The sequence below is a fragment of the Brachycentrus maculatus genome, unplaced genomic scaffold, assembly GCF_059751285.1.
Source record: "Brachycentrus maculatus isolate JH-2025_06_01 unplaced genomic scaffold, ASM5975128v1 h1tg000033l, whole genome shotgun sequence".
Taxonomy (NCBI): domain Eukaryota; kingdom Metazoa; phylum Arthropoda; class Insecta; order Trichoptera; family Brachycentridae; genus Brachycentrus; species Brachycentrus maculatus.
Genome location: NW_028280787.1, coordinates 1,945,784 through 1,966,026, shown reverse-complemented (window position 1 = coordinate 1,966,026; position 20,243 = coordinate 1,945,784). Strand labels below are relative to the sequence as shown.

General features: G+C 35.8%; 1 protein-coding gene across 1 annotated transcript in view; it reads right to left on the bottom strand.

Annotated features, from left to right (window-relative positions):
* Nucleotides 1–7,501: 7,501 nt before the first annotated feature.
* GABA-B-R2 (gamma-aminobutyric acid type B receptor subunit 2) overlaps nt 7,502–20,243 on the bottom strand; it is a 49,485-nt gene continuing 36,743 nt past the window's right edge. The window contains exons 22-29 of the mRNA XM_088273688.1: nt 19,054–19,384; nt 16,820–16,973; nt 15,226–15,324; nt 14,998–15,091; nt 14,197–14,303; nt 12,316–12,467; nt 10,584–10,728; nt 7,502–9,321 (exon numbers count right to left, since the gene is read on the bottom strand). Of these exons, the coding sequence (XP_088129814.1) occupies nt 9,104–9,321; nt 10,584–10,728; nt 12,316–12,467; nt 14,197–14,303; nt 14,998–15,091; nt 15,226–15,324; nt 16,820–16,973; nt 19,054–19,384 (1,300 nt within the window). The 3' untranslated portion in view covers nt 7,502–9,103. The remainder of the gene's footprint in view (nt 9,322–10,583; nt 10,729–12,315; nt 12,468–14,196; nt 14,304–14,997; nt 15,092–15,225; nt 15,325–16,819; nt 16,974–19,053; nt 19,385–20,243) is intronic.

Sequence of the window (20,243 nt, the reverse complement as noted above, 5' to 3'; positions counted from 1 at the left end):
AAATCACTTATATTTATTTGACCCCCCTGGGAATCGAACCCGGGACCTCCAGAACGGTAGCCGAGCGTGCTGACGCAACGGAGGCGAACAAAAAAAAAAATATATATATATTTATAAATATATCCGCATTCATAGTATAATGGTCACCATGCATGCACGCATCGGCTACCATTCTGGAGGTCCTGGGTTCGATTCCCAGGGGGGGTCAAGTAAATAAAAGTGATTTTTTCACTCTAATATTTATTTAATATCACCCTGGACTGGTACCTGAAGCGGAGGGCTGATCTCCTTTCCTTCATAAGTTAACGATGAAGATAACACTGCGTTTATATGATACAGTGCCCTATGCACCATTGGGGTGTGAATAAGGGTTTGAAGATATATATATATATATATATACATATATATATATATATATATATATATATATATAAAACTTCCTAAATTTTAGTAGGCCACAGCCAATCGTGGGTAGAATGGTAAACGTTACACTTGTATAAATCGATCACCTTAACCAACATAAGACAGGTCGTAAGCCCTGTTAATACCCATAAATTATCATCCGGTTATCATTATCAAACACATTCAACAACAGTAAAAGGCTTCCACCGAATTTGCAATAAGTGAAGATTGATCCAGCATTATTTTCTAATTATTTTATTAGCCAATTCATGGTACAATGACTTGAAAGGGTTAGTTTTTCACTGAGTATAATCGATGTTACAGTACATGTAATAAAATCTTACTTTAAACACCATATTACTACATGTTAGATATAATTCCACATTAGGAATACAGTAAAACCTCGATATAACGGACCTTTAATTAGTTAACAAACTTCTGATATAAGGGACAAAATACCGGTCCAGTGTAAAAAAAAAAGAAATACGACATTTTAATATTATATAGGTATGCTTAAATTCAATTGTTGCTGCATGTAATTTTTTTTTAGCGCGCATGATAATGACAACTGTCCGCCTCCGCAGTGTAATGGTCAGCACGCTTGGCTACAGTTCTAGAGGTCCGGGGTTCGATTCCCAGGAGGGGGGGGTAAAATAAATATAATTTTTTTATCATTCTAATATTTATTTAATATTACCCTGGACTGGTACCTGAAGCGGAGGGCTGATCACCTTTCCTTCATGAGTTAACGATCAACAAAACACTGTGTTTATATGATACAGTGCCTTATGCACCATTGGGGTGTGGATAAGGGTTTAAATGAATGATAATGATAAATTTTATCTTAAAACTTCAAAAGGCCTGTTTTTAAGAGGATGTCAATTTGCCTGCGATGTCAATTTCCAGCTATTGACCTATGTCTTTGGTGGTCTGCCCGGGAGTCGTCTACCATGGGGTTGGCCGTATAGTGCGATGTGGGGGAGTCTGGATGGTTCCATTCTCCTCGCATGCGCATACCATAGTCTCCTTCGTTGCCTTCCCCACCTAACGACATCTTCCATCTCGCATATTTCCCTGATCCTGGCGTTCTTGTTCTTATCTCGAAGACTCTTGCCTGATGCTTCTTAGAGTCTTCATTTCTGACACTCTAAAAAGAGCAAAAAAATGAATTCCTTTTTCTAAACGGGATTACCGAAAGCAAGCGCATCAATATCAAACAGCAACGTCACCTCACGAGGAGTGTCCCAAGACAATATATAGAATTTTGTTTGTGTTTTGAATTGTTTATTTATATCTAAATACAGTGTTCATATTTTCAAAAAAAATAATTAAATTTATTTTAAGCCTGAACTTTCGGCTTTAACAGTCACCCCTTTCCCCTAATTAGTCCGTTATATCGAGGTTTTACTGTATTCATTCACACAATTCCTTTATTTTATTTATATTAAATATTTATATATAAACTACATCTTATATAATTAATTAACAAATAAAAGAATTATATTAAGTATGTAAATTATATATGATTTCCAAGATAATAAATAAATAAAATATAGTAAAATAGGGTTAGACTAAGATATTGCTGACGTCACCAATGTCACATCGCTCACTCCTTTCAACAACGTCATAAATCAAAAATCGTCAATTTTCAGTTGTGCATGTTTTCAGAATGCCTATAAAATGTACTATATCCCAACAAAAGCGGTATATCTTTAACTTGATATTTACCCGCTACAGGGCAGAAAGTGCTGTTTTTGCATTTTGAAGAAAATGTATTGTTTAATAATTTTTTAAAATATATTAAATATTTTTCAAATGGAGAAAAAACCTTTAGGTTTTATCTAAAAAGATCTGTTGCACAGTAAAAAGTTCAATAAGTGGCTTGATATTTTTTTTAAATACATTTCATTATATTTTTAAACTTTAAAAACGATCTCCTGAAAAATCAAGTTTTTTGATATATGACGTTGTTGAAAGGAGCGAGCGACATGTGAATATTAATTTTTTAAATATATAATGGCGTTGCACATAAAATATATTGCTTTTGCTAATGCCAAGTTAATTAAATAATATTACTTAATTATAAAACATGATAGACTTATTGATAAACTATAAATAAATTCCGTTAAATAAAATAAAAAAACTAAAAGTTTGTGGAAATTGGGTTCCTGCTCGCCAGGATGAGATGGATATCTGTAGGGAGGGGAATAAGCGGGGCCAGAGTTTTATCTGATATAAGAAAGTAAACACTGCTTTCCACAGGGTAGACAGAGAGGATAGAACACCACACCATTCTCTCATTGCAAACATTCTTCGCCTTGTCCACATTCGTGCGTATTCATACATACCCGTCGATTATTTCGACTCCTGACCTGACCACGCCCAAGTATTTGAATTTCTTGATCATGCCAAATTTTTCTCCGTCTTCCAAGTATATCAACCTAATTTTTTTCTTACTCATTCGATCCACTTGTCCAAACCATCTCAACACACCCATTCATGATTTTATCCATAATGCTCATCTCAGCCCATCATCTCTCAGCCTTGCATTATTTTTTTGGATAATTTTTAATATAAAAAATGTTTATTGGTCTAAATATTTTTGTTTTTTCAAGAAATATATTGCTTACCATGGTAAAAATTTATCAAAGAAAATAAAAAAATTAAAAAAATATACTCACAGATACAGTTTTGTCCACAAATATTCACTCCCGGGCAATAGGGTTAAAAAACAAAATACAGTGGAACTTCATACAACGAGCATAATTCGTTCTAGAATCTCATTCGTTATGCAAAATACTTGTTAAACGACTTTTGCCTGGTACGAAAGTCCCGGCCCACAAGTGAAAAGGGTATGTCACTCTTTAACCTTTTAAACGCGTTAACTTTGTTCTTAAGAGACGCTGTATTTCGCCGTTTTTTAAATGATTACTTTTATCATGTATTTAGTTATGAAACGATTTATTTTCCTAAACAAAAACGTTCAATGGGATTCATTGTGCCTTTTTGGTACTCTATAATACACGTGTGTCACATTATTCTTGAAATATATCGTAATATAAACAAATTAGATCGTAACATAAATAAATCAAAGCACGCATCGTGTGTCACTCTTACCCACTGGCGATGCGTAGCGTCGAGAGTGAGACAGATATAGGGCATGATTATGGCGCGGACTAATTACCGACCGCAAGAAAAATCAGGGATCTGTTGTTTTATTTATCCTTGTGATGTTACAAATTATTAGTCAGATATTTCAACAGATGTCATAAGGCCGAGGATTGACGTATTATTTTATCCAAAGTTCCACACCATGAAAAAATCCCTCCAAGTTGAACTGAGGTTCGAAACTTGGAGCAAAGTAAAAACACAAACGCTTATGTCAGCCGCGTATGGGGCGTGTCTTGTTAAAACACATACGCTTATGCGAGCCGCGTGGATCCGGTTAAGAGAGTAACTTTTACTCGTTATGCAAATTGCTTATTATGAGAGGTTCCACTGTATTTTTTCTCACAAATCCATGCTTAAAAGTAATAATTTAGTCAATAATGATTGTTCGGATTATAAGAAAGACGTTTCACACTAAACACATAGTAAATTGACTAGCTTGTGCATTTTACAATATACAGACTTATTTACCATATAGTAAATCATTCTACCCTATAACTCTCAACACGATCTCTGCGTCTCAAACCTGCGCTTGAATGTGAGAGATGCACATAGAAAAATATTCATTTTGCAATAATTACATACAATATTAACACATTGTTAGCGGGAAACGCTTAACCCTTACTGGTCCAATGTGGAATCTCATTCGACATCGATTTTTTCCTCTTAGGTCCCATGTCGGATGTTATTTGACATTTTTTTCATCATTAGTATTTTTGTTTGAATTCCAAGCTTACATTTTTGTCACTCATATCTATTACAACAGTATGTGGAGTAGAGGACAAAAGATTTTCTTCCAATTGGAATGTAACTGTCTACCTAGATTGTTTTTTTAAATTTTGGGTGACCGGAAAGGGTTAAAAGCGTCTTTTACATAGGTACTGTTGGTAGAGAGCGGCAGACGCTTACTTTTGGCGAAACAATTGTCGCAAAACTGATTTTTTATGTATTTTTTAAAAATATAATACAATTTAGTAGACTCAAAAAATCAGTGTTTGATTTTAACATTTAATATCTTTATCTGTTATTGTTGTAAGAATTAAAGAAATTATAATAACAGAAGATGTAACAATTGCATTGCGTGGCGGATGTGCCACAAATGATTTGAAACGCGGCGATCGGGTTAATAGTTCATACAAACATGTTACGTAGTACACAGAATATATAAAAAATTACATACTATAATCTAGACAAAACGTATATTTTGAGCATTTTTACAGCATTAACATATTAAAGAATTGTTTAAACAAACATAGTCTTAACACACTAAGGACGGGAAAGGTATTTCTATATGTTTGATCGATTGATGCTTAACGACGGGAAGGGTATTTTTACCTTCTGCGCCGGCCTCATTTCAAAGGCAGACGAAAAGGAATATAACTAACTATCACGCCGCTCTCCGCAGGGGTAGGCAGAGAGAATAGAGCGCCACACCACTCTGTGTTTGCAAACATTCTTCGCCTCTTCCACGTTCATGCATCTCCTCATACATACCCACCGATTATTACGACTCCTAACCTGACCACTTTCAAGTATTTGGCATACCTGATCATGCCATGTTTTCTCGGTCTTCCTCTGCTCCTTTTCCCAATTACATTCGCCTCATAAAGTTGTTTTACCGTTCTTTCCTTACTCATTCGTTCTACATGTCCAAACCATCTCGACACACCTTTATTAATTTTATCGATAATGCTTATCTCAGCTTTGCATTCCTTCCTTATTTCACTATTCGAACATCTATCATACATCGTTTTGTCGCACATTCTTCTGAGAGATTGCATTTCGACTGCATTCAGTCTACTTTCAGGAATTATTTAATGTTTTTATATGAATATTATGTACCAATCTCTTTGTTAAGGTCTCAACTAAATGTACGCAATTATCGAATCCCGTCGCCAGCGGTCTGCAGGCATAAAGAACACCCGTCCTTAGTGCGTTAAGTAAAAATAATAATAAAAGTTAAAACCATAGGGCGTTTGTCCATACGGAATTTTAACAATTCGGCACGTCAGTTAGCGTTTTAAAACGACGATTGGCTTGGATTGGCTTGTGCTTTTGTCCATCTTTCTTCGGATTGGTGCGTGAACACGTTGCGCGTAAATTCCATCACGCTAAACTGTCGTAGTCGCTTTCATTTTTCAAAACCGGACTGCCGGATGGTAAAATTCCGGGTAGTGGACAAGCGCCCATAGAGTTTCAATTAGCCAAACAATTGATCAACACATTAGTCACAGATGACTCGTATATGAGTCTTTGCGTACGTCATACTTTGAACGTAATAAAGATTTGTCACCGCAATATTACTTTTAAGAGTGGATGAGTGCCAGTAGCACAGGGTGGCACAAAATAAATCACCCTATCGGAAGAAGTTTTAATTTTTGAAAATGGCGTCGTACGTCAATCATATTTGACATTTGAGAACTAGACAGCTGCAGCATACAAACGGATTGATAAAACGGGCACAATTCGCTCACTCTTTTCAAGAACGTCATAAATCAAAATACTTTTTTTTTTTTTCAGGAGAACGTTTTTAAAGTTAAAAAATATAATACAATGTATTAAAAATAAATATCAAGCCACTTACTGAACTTTTTACTGTGCAACAGAACTTTTTAGTTAAAACCTGAAGGTTTTTTCTCCATTTGAATAATATTTAGTATATTTAAAAAAATTATTATACAATACCTTTTCTTCAAAATGCAAAAACAATACTTTCTGCCCTGTAGCGGGTAAATATTAAGTTAAAAATATGCCGCTTTTGCTGGGATATAGGACATTTTCTGGGCATTCCGAAAACATGCACAACTGAAAATTGACGATTTTTGATTTATGACGTTCTTGAAGGGAGTGAGCGAATTTTGTATTAGCACTTGATGGATATCGTCTTTGCCACTTAACAAAAAAATTATAAAGGTCCAAATGAAGGTTTTCATCACTATTTTTTTTTATTGAATAAAAAAGGTTTTTCAAAATTAAATTGGATAATTGGTTTTGCGCTACCCTAATTCTGTTTGTATACTGCAGCTGTCTAGTTCACAAATGTAAAATATTATTGACGTACAATGCCATTTGCAAAAATTAAAACATCTTTATCAGTAGAGTGACAATTTTATGCCACACTGTAGTGGTAATTTTTTTATATACTATTTTCAATAACGAATATTAAAGTTTTTAAAATTTTAAACAAGTGGGTTTGAGAATAGGACCCAAAATAAAATATTTATTAAATACAAAGTAAACTATGAATAATAACATACCTTTGGCACTTAACATACGATAAATTACATAGCAAATTTAAAGGTAACGTCTTATTTTATAAATTAATTAAAATAAATATAAAAAAAGGAAATAAATAGTACAAATTGTTAATTTATACAAAACTAGCTGTAACCGGCCACGCGTTGCTGTGGCTCAGTCTGGTAAAATGTAAAAGAAAAAAAGAAAGCACGCACTTCTTACATGTATAATTTCTAAATATTTGCAATGCAATGAAAAAATCTATGAAACTATGATCTATTGAAAATGCTAGGTGGCGGCTGCTATCACGCTGTTGCGTTCAACAGATGGCGCTGCCATGGCGGTAAAAAAAACCGTTAAAAAGAAAAAAATTACCTATCACAGGTATATACGTAAATAACACCTGCGTATTGAAATGTTGCATTGCGAAAAAAATTCAATGCAATCGACGAAATACTTAAGGAGAATTAAGATTTTGAACAAACCAACATTTATATATTTTTTTATAAAGATATCAAATAAAATTTCTCAATAGGTTATAAAAATATTTCAAGTATTATATTAAACAAAATTGATAATTTTAAAGATATTTTAATACAGGAAAAAAAAAATTGCAAAAACTTTATTTTTAGATCAATTTTTAGGTTTTTACATTAAATAATTTTATTTATACTTAATCTTTTATCTTAAAATTAATATACGTGACTATTTATTTAATATGAATTACACCAAAATCTATTATAATAGATACACAAATAATAAATATCATATCAATGTATAAAGTTCGATATATATCAACAGCCAAGAGAATTCAAAATTAGACAAAAGTGAAGCTCGGTTAGAGGATCGGGATAGCGATGAAATTATAACCAAGGGACGTTGTAACCGAAATGATCATATTTATACGTGAGTGCGTCTTATCTTATTTTTGTATCGGTATCAATTTCAATATTGATATTGCAATATTATTGTATTTTTTTTTTTGACAATGTCACTATAACCGAGTTTCATCGTAACATTTTTACTATATACATAAAATTCGAAGTTTTTTTTTAAACATAATATATGTAATAGACTATAGTTGAGTTCTTTTATTTTAAAAACTTAACATATATATTGTTTTTAATATTGTCCGCCTCCGTAGTGTAATGGTCAGCACGCTCGGCTACCGTTCTGGAGGTCCCGGGTTCGATTCCCAGGGGGGGTCAAATAAATATAAGTGATTTTTTCACTGTAATATTTATTCAATATTACCCTGGACTGGTACCTGAAGCGTAGGGCTGATCAGGTGATGGTGAGGAAAGGTTTCCTTCATGTGTAAACGATCAAGATAACACTGCGTTTATATGAAGCAGTGCCCTATGCACCATTGGGGTGCGAATAAGGGTGTTATTATCTTATTAATAAAATTCATACATTTTGTCAATTTACCTCGATCAAAAAAATATATACAAAAAACAGGATAGTCTTTCTAATCCACATATATTTGTCCGGCTCCGCAGTGAAGTGGTTACCGCATTAAGCTACCACGCTGGAGGTCCCAGGTTCGATTTCCAGACGGGTCAAAATAAATATCACTTAATTTTCTTAATCGTTGCGAAGGATTTATAGTTATTCAATTAAGGAACACTGTTGAATAATCTTACGATGTAAGGCGAGTTTAAAATTTAGGGTGAGTTTACGATGTAGGGTGAGTATAATTTTGGGAGAGTTAACGATGTAGGGTGAGTTTGGAGGGTTTATGATGTAGGGTTAGTTTATATTTTTGGGATTGTTTACGATGTAGGGTGAGATTACAATTTCGGGAGAGTATACGATGTAGGGTGAGTTCATATTTTTGGGAGAGTATACGACGTATAGTGAATTTATAACTTCTTTGATGAGTTTTTCTTCATCGTTGCGAATTCAAGGTTGTTACTTTAGCACAAAATAAACAATATATCGAAGTCATACAGGAGAAAGTGACCAAGTGCATTTTTTAACAAAAACGTGATCATTGACTATTTGATATCTTACTAGCTTTATATTACCCTGAAAAAAATTCGAAAGGATTTTAAACTTGGATGTATAGTATATTGACTTGTTAGAATTGACTAACTGCATTGATGTTTATTTTCTTGCCAAGCAAAAGAGACTTAAATGGCCCTCCTGAAAATTTTACATTTTGTTAGTTGGTCACTTTTTCCTGTACAACTACGATATAGTAATTCATACGAGGAACATTGTTGCATGATCTTACGATGTAAGGTGAGTTTATAATTTTGAGTGAGTTTACGATGTAGGGTGAGTTTGCAGCTTAGAGGTACTCGACAATGTCGCACTTGATGGATATGTTGGGGCAGCTGAGCCCGTAGGGCAGGTCCAGGCCGTGCGGCTGCGAGCGGTGGCGCTCCGACAGCAGCTTCTGGAAGATGGGCAGGATGGCGCACTCAAACAGCTCCGACTCGGAGCTCGCCGCCTGCATGCGCCGCACGGCCGCGCCCGGCGCGCCGCCGCGGGTCCCCCGACCTGAACCTGGAGAAAATTTTACTCGCTACAGCGACAGGGTCAAAAGAAGTCAAATAAATAATGAAAATTAAATCTTTTTTATTTCTGAAAAATACGCTTTATTTATTTGCCTATTTTTTTTTTTGGAGTCAAGGGATCTTGCATCCCTTATGTCACTGCGACCATATTAGGTCTATTGTGACTTCCCTCTGTATAACTCATAACCTGTCTTGGTGGTAGGAGCTTCACCTTCTCGGAGTCCAGTAGAGGTCCTCCAAGGATGTGACTTCGTTTGTGAGCGAGTGCGTCACAATTGTAGAGAATGTGGAATTATTTGCCTATACCAGGGGTCTAAAGTTTATGAATCCTGCACGCTGCCAGTGAGTACATATGCACTAGAGACTGTGAATCTGACAAAGATATGCAGAGAAGCTCAACGGCACACAGCGATCCATGGAAAGATCCATGTTTGGTTTTAGCTTAAGGCAGGGGTTCCCAAAGTGCGCGTCGCGGCGCCCTGGTGCGCCGTAGAAAGTAAAGAGGGGCGCCGTGAGTCGATCCTCTATAATTATCTAAAACCACAAATATTCTCGGGTACCTATAAAGCAACGATTTCTACTTTGAGAGCTGGCATCTTTCTATCTAACTACGATTATTGTAGGTACCTATTTCTTTCGACTACAATATATATATGTACATATGTATACAGTCATATTATCTATTCCAAATAGTTTACTAAAGTAAAGACTTTAATCAAAGTCCAGGTGTAATTATTTTATGTAAAACCTTTATACTGTAAATTATTATTCTATCTCTTCTATGTTATGTATATAATTTAATAATTAAAAAAAAAAAAAACAAATAATATAAAAAATTAAAAAATTATATTAACATGTTAGTATTTCGGCTCAACACAGGCCATGCCTAAAGAGCCGTAATACATTTAGTAAATGTATCTATGAAATAAATATGTATCTATGAAATAAATCAAAATAAAAAAAAATCGAAAAAAGGTTGGGCGCCGTGACAAAATAGTAAACTTGTAAGTGCGCCGCGGACTAAAAAATATTGGGAGCCCCTGGTTTAAGGGATAAAATTAAAAATGAATATACCAGGAAAAAACCAAGGTAGAGGACATCAGTCGACCCCCGGCCTATAACTATCTGATTATCAACATAATTTAATATTTTATCATCATGAGCTTCGAAGGGCCCATACTGATCAGGGACACATTCTTCCGGCTACGTTCCCTAGGGATGGAGACATGCATCCGCCTCTCCTCCACTTACTCTTCCTGTTGTGCACGTCGGGCGTGGAGAGGTGGTGCGCCACGGGCCGCTTGCCCTGCGTTCCGGGGGTGGCGGCCCGCTGGCCGCTCGGGACGCGCGGGGGCTGCTGGAACAGCTGCAGCTGCTGCTTGTGCCTCATCTGGTCCTGTCACAAAATATGCATTCTCTTACACATATGTATGTATATATATGTGTAGTTACTTGTGAAAGGGATCCGAAAAAGTGTCGATGAATAATGGTTGAGTGGAAATGCGATGACTGACCATTTTCTGTAAATGTCTTTGCACTGTTCCGTGTCTGTCTGCTGTGTTGGTCGGGGTTGTGGGCGTCTGTGTACCGGCCAACGTCGAGTCGGAATCGGATCTAGCTGACTAATTGAACTAAACACTAATCCCTTTCACTGCCTACACTGGGGTACTTCTCGAAAATTTGGTGATGGACTTACAATCTTGTATTTATTTAGATTGGCAGTGACAGGTATATTGAAAGCTTTTAAATGTAAATTCACAGTAAAATCGGGAAACAATTTTATATTGTTTCACATTTTCAATAAATTTCGCAACTTAGTTAAAAAAAATTGCTTTGCAAGAGCAGATCTGTCAGGAAGCCTAGATGCTTCTGTATCAGATCTGGGCATGCAGTGGGACAGCTTTCAATTTTCTTACATTCGTTCAATGCTACGAGGGAGGAAGTACTACAGAAATTTCGCTCACTCCTTTCAAGAAAGTCATAAATCAAAAATTGTCAATTTTCAGTTGTGCATGTTTTCGGAATGCCCAGAAAATGTACTTTATCCCAGCAAAAGCGGCATATTTTTAACTTAATATTTACCCGCTACAGGGCAGAAAGTGTTGTTTTTGCATTTTGAAGAAAAGGTATTGTTTAATTATTAATGGTATTGTGTCGGGTTGCGGTCCCGTGGTTAGTGCCGCGGACTCTTGAGTCAGAGTTTCTCGGTTCGAACCCACTCTACCACAATTTGATACTTATTTCTAATAATGAGCCGCTTAGGCTCACAGAAATAATATGAAATTCGAATATTTGTGAAAATATAAAAATAAAAATACAAATATTTCTCTTTTTTTTTATAATAATAAATTTATTATATTTTTTTTAAATTTACTAAATATTTTTCAAATGGAGAAAAAACCTTCAGGTTTTACCTAAAAAGATCTGTTGCACAGTTAAAAGTTCAATAAGTGGCTTGATATTTATTTTTAATACATATTTTTAAACATCAAAAACGTGCGGCAAAACGATGTATGATAGATGTGCGAATAGTGAAAAAAGGAAGGAATGCAAAGCTGAGATAAGCATTATCGATAAAATTAAGAAAGGTGTGTTGAGATGGTTTGGACATGTAGAACGAATGAGTGAGGAAAGAACGGTAAAACAAATTTATAAGGCGAATGTAAGTGAAAAAAAGAGCAGAGGAAGACCGAGAAAACATGACACGATCAGGTATGCCAAATACTTGAAAGTGGTCAGGTTAGGAGTCGTAACAATCGGCGGGTATGTATGAGGAGATGCATGAACGTGGAAGAGGTGAAGAATGTTTGCAAAGACAGAGTGGTGTGGCGTTCTATTCTCTCTGCCTACCCCTGCGGAGAAGCGGCGTGATGGTTAGTTAGTTTTTTTTTTTTTGAAAAAACGTTTTTAAAAATCAAGTGTTTTGATTTATGACGATCTTGAAAGGAGTGAGCGATGTGTCCTATCCTATCTCCGAGGTTACCTGTTGCTGCTTCTTGCTGATGGTGTCCACCTCCTGGGCGGGCGGCAGCGCCACCTCCTTGCTCCGGACCTCCATCAGGACCATGGGGGCCGGCATGGCCGCCGCCGCGGGATCCGGGAGTCCACAGTGGTTGGCCAGCTCCTGCCCACTGCCTGCCAAGCGATAAACATCACATCAACAAGCCATCCCCTCATTAACCTTTTAACCGCGTTAACTTTGTTCCTGAGAGACGCCCGTGGGCGGCGGTATTTCGCCTTTTTTAAAATGTTACTTTTATCATGTATTTAGTTAAGAATCGATTTATTTTCCTAAACAAAAACGTTCAATGGGATTCATTGTGCCTTTTTGGTACTCTATAATACACTTGTGTCACATTATTCTTGAAATATATCGTAATATAAACAAATAAGATCGTAACATAAATAAATCAAAGCACGCATCGCGTGTCATTCTTACCCACTGGCGATGCGTAACGTCGAGAGTGAGACAGATATAGGGCATGATTATGGCGCGGACTAATTACCGACCTCGAGAAAAATCAGGGATCTGTTCTTTTATTTATCCTTGTGATGTTACAAAACATTAGTCAGATATTTCAACAGATGTCATAAGGCCAAGGATTAGCGTATTATTTTATCCAAGTTCCACACCATGAAAAAATCCCTCCAAGTTGAACTGACGTTCGAAACTTGGAGCAAAGTAAAAACACATAGGTTTATGTCAGCCGCGTATGGGGCATGTTTTGTGAAAACACATACGGTTATGCGAGTCGCGTGGATCCGGCTAATGGTGACTTGAGAAGAGTAATTACTTGTTATAAGGGTTGATAGACCCAAGAGTGAAATATAAATATGGAAGTAGAACACTTCAATACATAGTTTTGAGCATCTTTAGAGCTCAAACTTAAATACGTATTGAGCAAAGGCAAAATAATGGAACGGGCAAATGATCAAGAGTTAATTCTATAACAATTGTAAAATAGTCTATATTCTTAATTTTTTCTCGCTTTTTTGTGTGTATATTAGGTTAAAATGGATAAAAACAATAAAAAATGTATCCATTTTTAAGTAATGTTTTACTTAGTAAATACCACTATTTCTTAAAATCTACTGTGACACGTGTTTCGATGCATTCCGCATCATTTTCAAACACCGTATTGGTATTTACTAAGAAAAAATTAATTAAAAATGGATACATTTTACCATAAAGTGACTGCTGAATCAATTAATGAAATCATAGTTTCGAGTTAAATGTATTGAGCAAAGGCAAAATAAAGGAATGGGTAAATGATCAAGAGTTAATTCTGCAAAAATTATAAAATAGTTTATATTCTTAATTTTTTCTGTCTTTTTTGTGTGTATATTAGGTTAAAAACAATAAAAAATGTATGTAAAAAGAACTACACGGACAAGAAACACAAGGTGGCTTGATGGGTGTCTGCATTTTTTTGAAATTTTAAATATCTTGTTTATATAATTGTTCTTTAAATAAATGTATACAATTTATGTTCATAAATAAAAAGATAAAAACAATAGATAGACACCTATAATATAGATACATCATTTGTAGGATGAATAGTCCAGTGGCTGATACAAATAAATTACTTTTTTTAATATTTTGTTTGATACTAAACATTTTTTATATATTATTTATATTTGAAGCTCTTACTTTGTGATTTTCCATTTTATAATGAAAATGTAGCTTTGGTTTAAAATCACTATAAATATTTTATTATAACCTAATTATAATGTCTACTGGTTTCGAAGCTAACCGCTTCTTTATCAAGACTGAAACCAGTAGACATTATAATTAAGTTTTAATAAAATATTTATAGTGATTTTAAAGCAAAGTTACATTTTAATTACATTTTTTTTATCTTACCGAAGTGATTCATATGCTGACTAGCATTGGAGGACCTTCGCTCCGGAGTGGTCCTCTGGGATACATTTCCAGAAGACTGGTGAGGGCCAGGAGGGAACTGGGGATCCCTGCAAGGATGAAAAGGAACAATAATGTAACACGGGTTAGTTGTTACGCTCCAGCCGGCCAAATGGCGGGTCGTAAGCCCTGGGATGCTCAGACTTCCATCTTCCATAGCGTGAATATTCTGGCTGAAAATTTTATACACCTCTCAGATCATGGTCTATCACTTCGTTCATCCCAAGAAAGAACACTTTCCATTCCTCGCCATAACACATCATTCTTCAGTAATTCCTTCTCTGTTCAAGCGGCCAGACTATGGAATGAATTACCTCTCCGCGTAAACAAATGCACCTTCTCTAATAACTTTTAAGAGACATTACTATCTATCATTAGAATCCTAACTGTCCATCAATCCTCCTCCCTTAGCTTTTCCCTCTACCTCCTTCCCTAAACTCCCTTTTTCCTTTGCCCTCATATTATCATCTTTTGTAATTTATATTTTTTATATGTTAATTTATAATTAATGTTTTTTTTTAATGTTCAAGTACTATCTACCCTATGATTGCATATAACAGATATATATGGTATAAAACGTTTTGATCAATATCAATAGTCTGTTTTTGGTTGGTTGGAAGATATTGCTTTTTAGCAATAAGCCCGCCAATATACTTATGTATTTTCTGTACGTGAAGTTTAATAAATTAAAATGAAATAAATATTCCACTGTCGTATAGAATAAATCATAAAAAAATTATTCACCTAGTTTGGGAATGCGGCGGCGTGGGGGGCTGGCCGTGGCCGTGATGTCTCGGATTCCTCTCCGACACACTCCTTTGAATTGGCGAATGATGCACTGGGAAGCAAAAGGTACTCATTTTAAGATGATCAGGTTTTCAACAATGTTAGCAAGCTGTGATCATCGCATCGGCAATATTATATATGATTTATGTAAGTAATATGTTTTGAAACATAAATAAAAATAAATACCTGGTTGCTTAGCGGCGTACGCGAATGTGTTAGTGTCCCACAGGTCACTCTGAGCCACAATGAAGTTGCTGCGACGTTTTTCTGAGTCTCTTCTTTGGCCTGTCGACAGAAAAAAAATCAGTCAAACAAATTTTGGAGTCGTTTATCAAATATTTTATTTTGACCATTTATTCCTATTATATTATCTTCTATACATTCCTATTATATCATCGTTTGTCCGCCTCCGTATTGTAATGGTCAGCACGCTCGGCTACTGTTCTGGAGGTCCCGGGTTCGATTTCCAGGGGGGGTCAAATAAATATAAGTGATTTTTTCAATGTAATATTTATTCAATATTACCCTTGACTAGTACCTGAAGCGGAGGGCTGATCACCTTTCCTTCATGTGTAAACGATCAAGATAACACTGCGTTTATATGAAGCAGTGCCCTATGCACCATTGGGGTGCATATAAGGGTTTTAAAAAAAATCATCTTCTTCTTCTTCTAATGAGGCCTCCGACCTCCATTGCTGAATATAGGCCTCTTCCCCTTTCCATTTCCTCCGGTCGGTTGCTGCTTGCAGCCAGTTTCTACCCCCCACAGCGAATGCGTCGTTGGACCATCTCTTTGGGGGTCTTCCGGCACCTTTTTTGTTTTCCTAAGGTCTCTATCGTATATTTGTTGGGGTCCATCTTATGATTATATCGTGAGATGTGTTAGTAAAATCTTTAGAATGGAAAGGACTTTTTATTTTTATTACCTAACATCCAAGTGACTCTGAAATCTAGCTACGGCTTATGCAACACCGCTTATCATGACCCCACTCAGGCTTAAACTTTTTAAGTTTCATAGCCTATGCCTTCTCGTGAGTGGATTTACTCTTTATGTTTAAAGTTACTATAGTTTCATATTCGGTTTGATTCTCAAGGGGGTCAAATAAATATAAGTGATTTTTTCACTCTAATATTTATTCAATATTACCTGTACCTGAAACGGAAAGCTTATCACCTTTCCTTCATGTGTTAACGATCAAGATAACACTGCGTTTATGTGATGCAGTGCCCTATGCAACATCGGGTGCGGATAAGGGTTAGAAGAAGAATAATAGTTTCACATAATTCACTGATACACACATACACACCCTCTTACATACACACACACACACACACACTCACCCCAACCACAAACATTACTTTCATTCATCACTTATTATAATAAGAATAACATTATCAGTTTATTTTTGTAATTGGCTGTAGATTTATTAATTGTTATTGTATATTGTATTGTTATTGTATGTTGTATTGTTATGTGTAAGATGGAGGATATCCTGAGGTGGGGACGACAATGAAGGCGATACTGGAAGGAACATATAAACAGAATGTCAGAAGACAGACTTCCACGTATCGCCCTCCAAGGCAACCCTGAAGGACGCAGATCCCCAGGCAGACCTCCGAAAAGATGGAAAGACAGCTGGGAGTCGACATCCCAAGAGCGACATGCGGAGGCACAAACAGATCCCTAGGATCTACTTAAGAAGAAGAAGAAGTATTGCTATGGCTGTAAAAATCCCAAATAAATAAATAAATAATTCATGAGTGAAAATTCTAGGCTTACTCAGCCTCCTGCTGTCCATGGCGGGCTCCTCCTGCCCCTCCCCCCTGGTCCTGTCTGCGGTGGCGGGCAGATTCTGGTAGTCCGTCTCCTGCTTGTGGTGCGAGGGTGTCTGGATCGTGACCTGCTTGGGAGCCGGCTGCAGCTCCATCGCCGGCTGGGGAGACAAGACAAAATAAATCACCAATTAATTATATAAATTATTAAATTTTAAAATAAGTGACTCTGGTCTTCTGTTATTTGGAAATGTCGCACACGGCAATGAGGATAGCCCGGAACGACCGATAGGTTTTTTCGGTTCAATTCAATATATTTATTTTCAAGTAACATATCGCTCACTCCTTTCAAGAACGTCATAAATCAAAAATCGTAAATTTTCAGTTGTGCATGTTTTCGGAATGCCCAGAAAATGTACTATATCCCAGCAAAAGAGGCATATTTTCAACTCAATATTTACCCGCTACAGGGCAGAAAGTGTTGTTTTTGCATTTTGAAGAAAAGATATTGTTTAATTTTTTTTTTAAATAAACTAAATATTTTTCAAATGGAGAAAAAACCTTTAGGTTTTACCTAAAAATATCTGTTGCACAGTAAAAAGTTCAGTAAGTTGCTTGATATTTATTTTTAATATATTGTATTATATTTTTAAACTTTAAAAACATTCTCATGAAAAATCTTTGATTTATGACGTTCTTGAAAAGAGTGAGCGATATACATTACAAACTGAAAAATTTAAAGCGTATACATTAAATACATACAAAAATCTAAAATATGCAAGAACTATTGCTAAAGGTGTAGAAGAATCCCGCTTCGGAAAACTCCTTCAGACACATGGAACAGACCAATATCCAATGAGATATTGTTGAACATAGCGGTAGCTCTTCCTACAGGTATAACCATCGGTAGGTTGGTCCTGTGTATAGGAATGTGAAACAATCTATGCCGACGCTGTCTTAGGTTGTGATCGGTAGCCTGGAGGGGAATAGAGGGAGAGGAAGATCCCCACACGATGGATCGATCAAGTTAAGGCAGTAGCAGGCACCTCGGTGGTTGGAGCGCTACGTGCAGCGCAGTCAAGGGATAACTGGAGAAGAGTCATTGCTTCCACAAGGGTCACATCCTTCAGTAATGAGGAATAAGACGGAGAAGAAGAAAATAAGTAATTGATGACGTCACAATTTTTCATATTCAAGTCATTTGAAATTAATACAATTGAAAATATTATAATTGCCTGTGGTTTTTTGAACAATATCAATTTACATAATATTAAAAAAAAACACTACACTAAAAAAAACTACAATACATAATTTTCAATAATATATCAGTTTTTATCTACCCTATAATCCATTCCATGTGTGCACCATCTTTTTTTTCAAAGTGTTGCCAATGTTAAAAATAATTTGAAAAAAAAAAATATTAGAACTGTTGTTACCTACTCTGAATAGAATTACGCTACTCAATTTTAAATAAGGAATAAATAAGGTAGTAAAGGGGTCCAAGTAGAATGATAAAAATTGAAAAATTTAAAGTAGGTACCTATATACAAGTACTTTTTTATTTTTTTAAAAGAGAAATATTTGTGTTTTTATTTACACAAATATTTAAATTTCATACTATTTCTGTGAGCCTAAGCGGCTCATTATTAGAAATAGGTATCAAATTGTGAAAGAGTGAGTTCGAACCAAGAAACTCTGACTTAAAGAGTCCGCAACACTGGACCTCTATTATATTAGATATTGTACATATCGCTCACTCCTTTCAAGAACGTCATAAATCAAAAATCGTCCATTTTCAGTTGTGCATGTTTTCGGGATGCCCAGAAAATCTACTATATCCCAGCAAAAGAGGCATATTTTTAACTTAATATTTACCCGCTATAGGGCATAAAGTGTTGATTTTGCATTTTGAAGAAAATTGTTTAATTATTTTTTTAAATATATTAAATATTTTTCAAATTAAAAAAAAAAACTTTCAGGTTAAACCTAAAAAGATCTGTTGCACAGTAAAAAGTTCAATAAGTGGCTTGATATTTATTTTTAGTCCATTGTATTATATTTTTAAACTTTAAAAACGTTCTCCTGAAAAATCAAGTTTTTTGGTTTATGACGTTCTTAAAAGGAGTGAGCGATATGTAATATGTTAAAGGCATTAGCCGTTCAGTAAATAAATACTTAAGTTATAATAAAATATTTACAGTAATTTTAAAACAATGTTACATTTTAATTATAAATATATACCTCTTGTCTCCATCCATACGGCGACTTGGCTAGCTGATCCTTTTCCATAACAGGACGCGTCCCATTACTGGACAGGACTTCCGCGTGCCCCCTGAACGTGTTACTAGCCCCGCCGTCCCGGGCAGAGTACCGATCCCGGTCCCGCTCCTTCTCCCGGACCTCCCGGGTTGCGGGCAGGTGGTCCTGGTGCCGGTGTGGGCCGGTGGGAGACGCATCCGTGTGGTTCTTGAAGGAGACGTTCTTGGTGGTCTCCTTCCGGGGCGCGGGGACTTCCGTCGGTACCTGGGACTCTGCCTGGGACGAGGCGGACACTATTGACACCTCCTTGGTCCTATGATGACGGGACAAAGCAATGATGAAGATAAAACATTGAATTTGTTCTAATACATAGTATGTGTGGATATGAAGTGTGGAGTTGGCAAAAGAAGGATGAAAGTAGACTGAATGCAGTCAGAATGCCATCTCTCAGTGTGGCAAAACCGTGTACGATACATTTTTTTTAGATGGGAATTGCATTTATTATTTACCTAGCTTATTATGTACAAGGTTTATAGATCATTTTGTGGATTTTTGTTTCTTCTAGCTAATTAAATATGTTTTTATTTGCATCCGTGTTGGGAACAGGAGGCATAATCTAGTGTGGGCCAATCAGGAACTTCTCAGCATTTGCTCATTGCTGGGAGGAAACCACGTAAAACTCCGTATGATAGATGTTCCAATGGTGATATAAGGAAAAAATGCAAGGCTGAGATAAGCATTATTCATCAAATTAAGAAAGGTGTGTTGAGATGGTTAGGCCATATGAATTGATATCATCACTATATAACTAAATTAAATAAAAGTTTGTATTTAAATTTACATACAAAAATCCATTTCTATAATAAATTTTTTATAAATATGGTTTTCAACCCCTGCCTTGTTGTTTTTATAGCAAAGAATTTCGTCTAGCCTTCCATCAGTCTGATGATGTCGGTAACAATGAAACCCGGTCACTAGTCATATAAAATATATGTGGAAAAACTTTATAGTAGTTATTTTATTTCATAAAAAAAGATAAAATTTTATCATAAATGGAAGAATTTTTAATAAATTCCAATATAGTAAACCAAAGGTTCCCCAACCCCGTGCCCGCAGGGTCATGGTGCCCGCAGAACGATTCAAATGTGCCTGGCACTATTCGACACAGACAG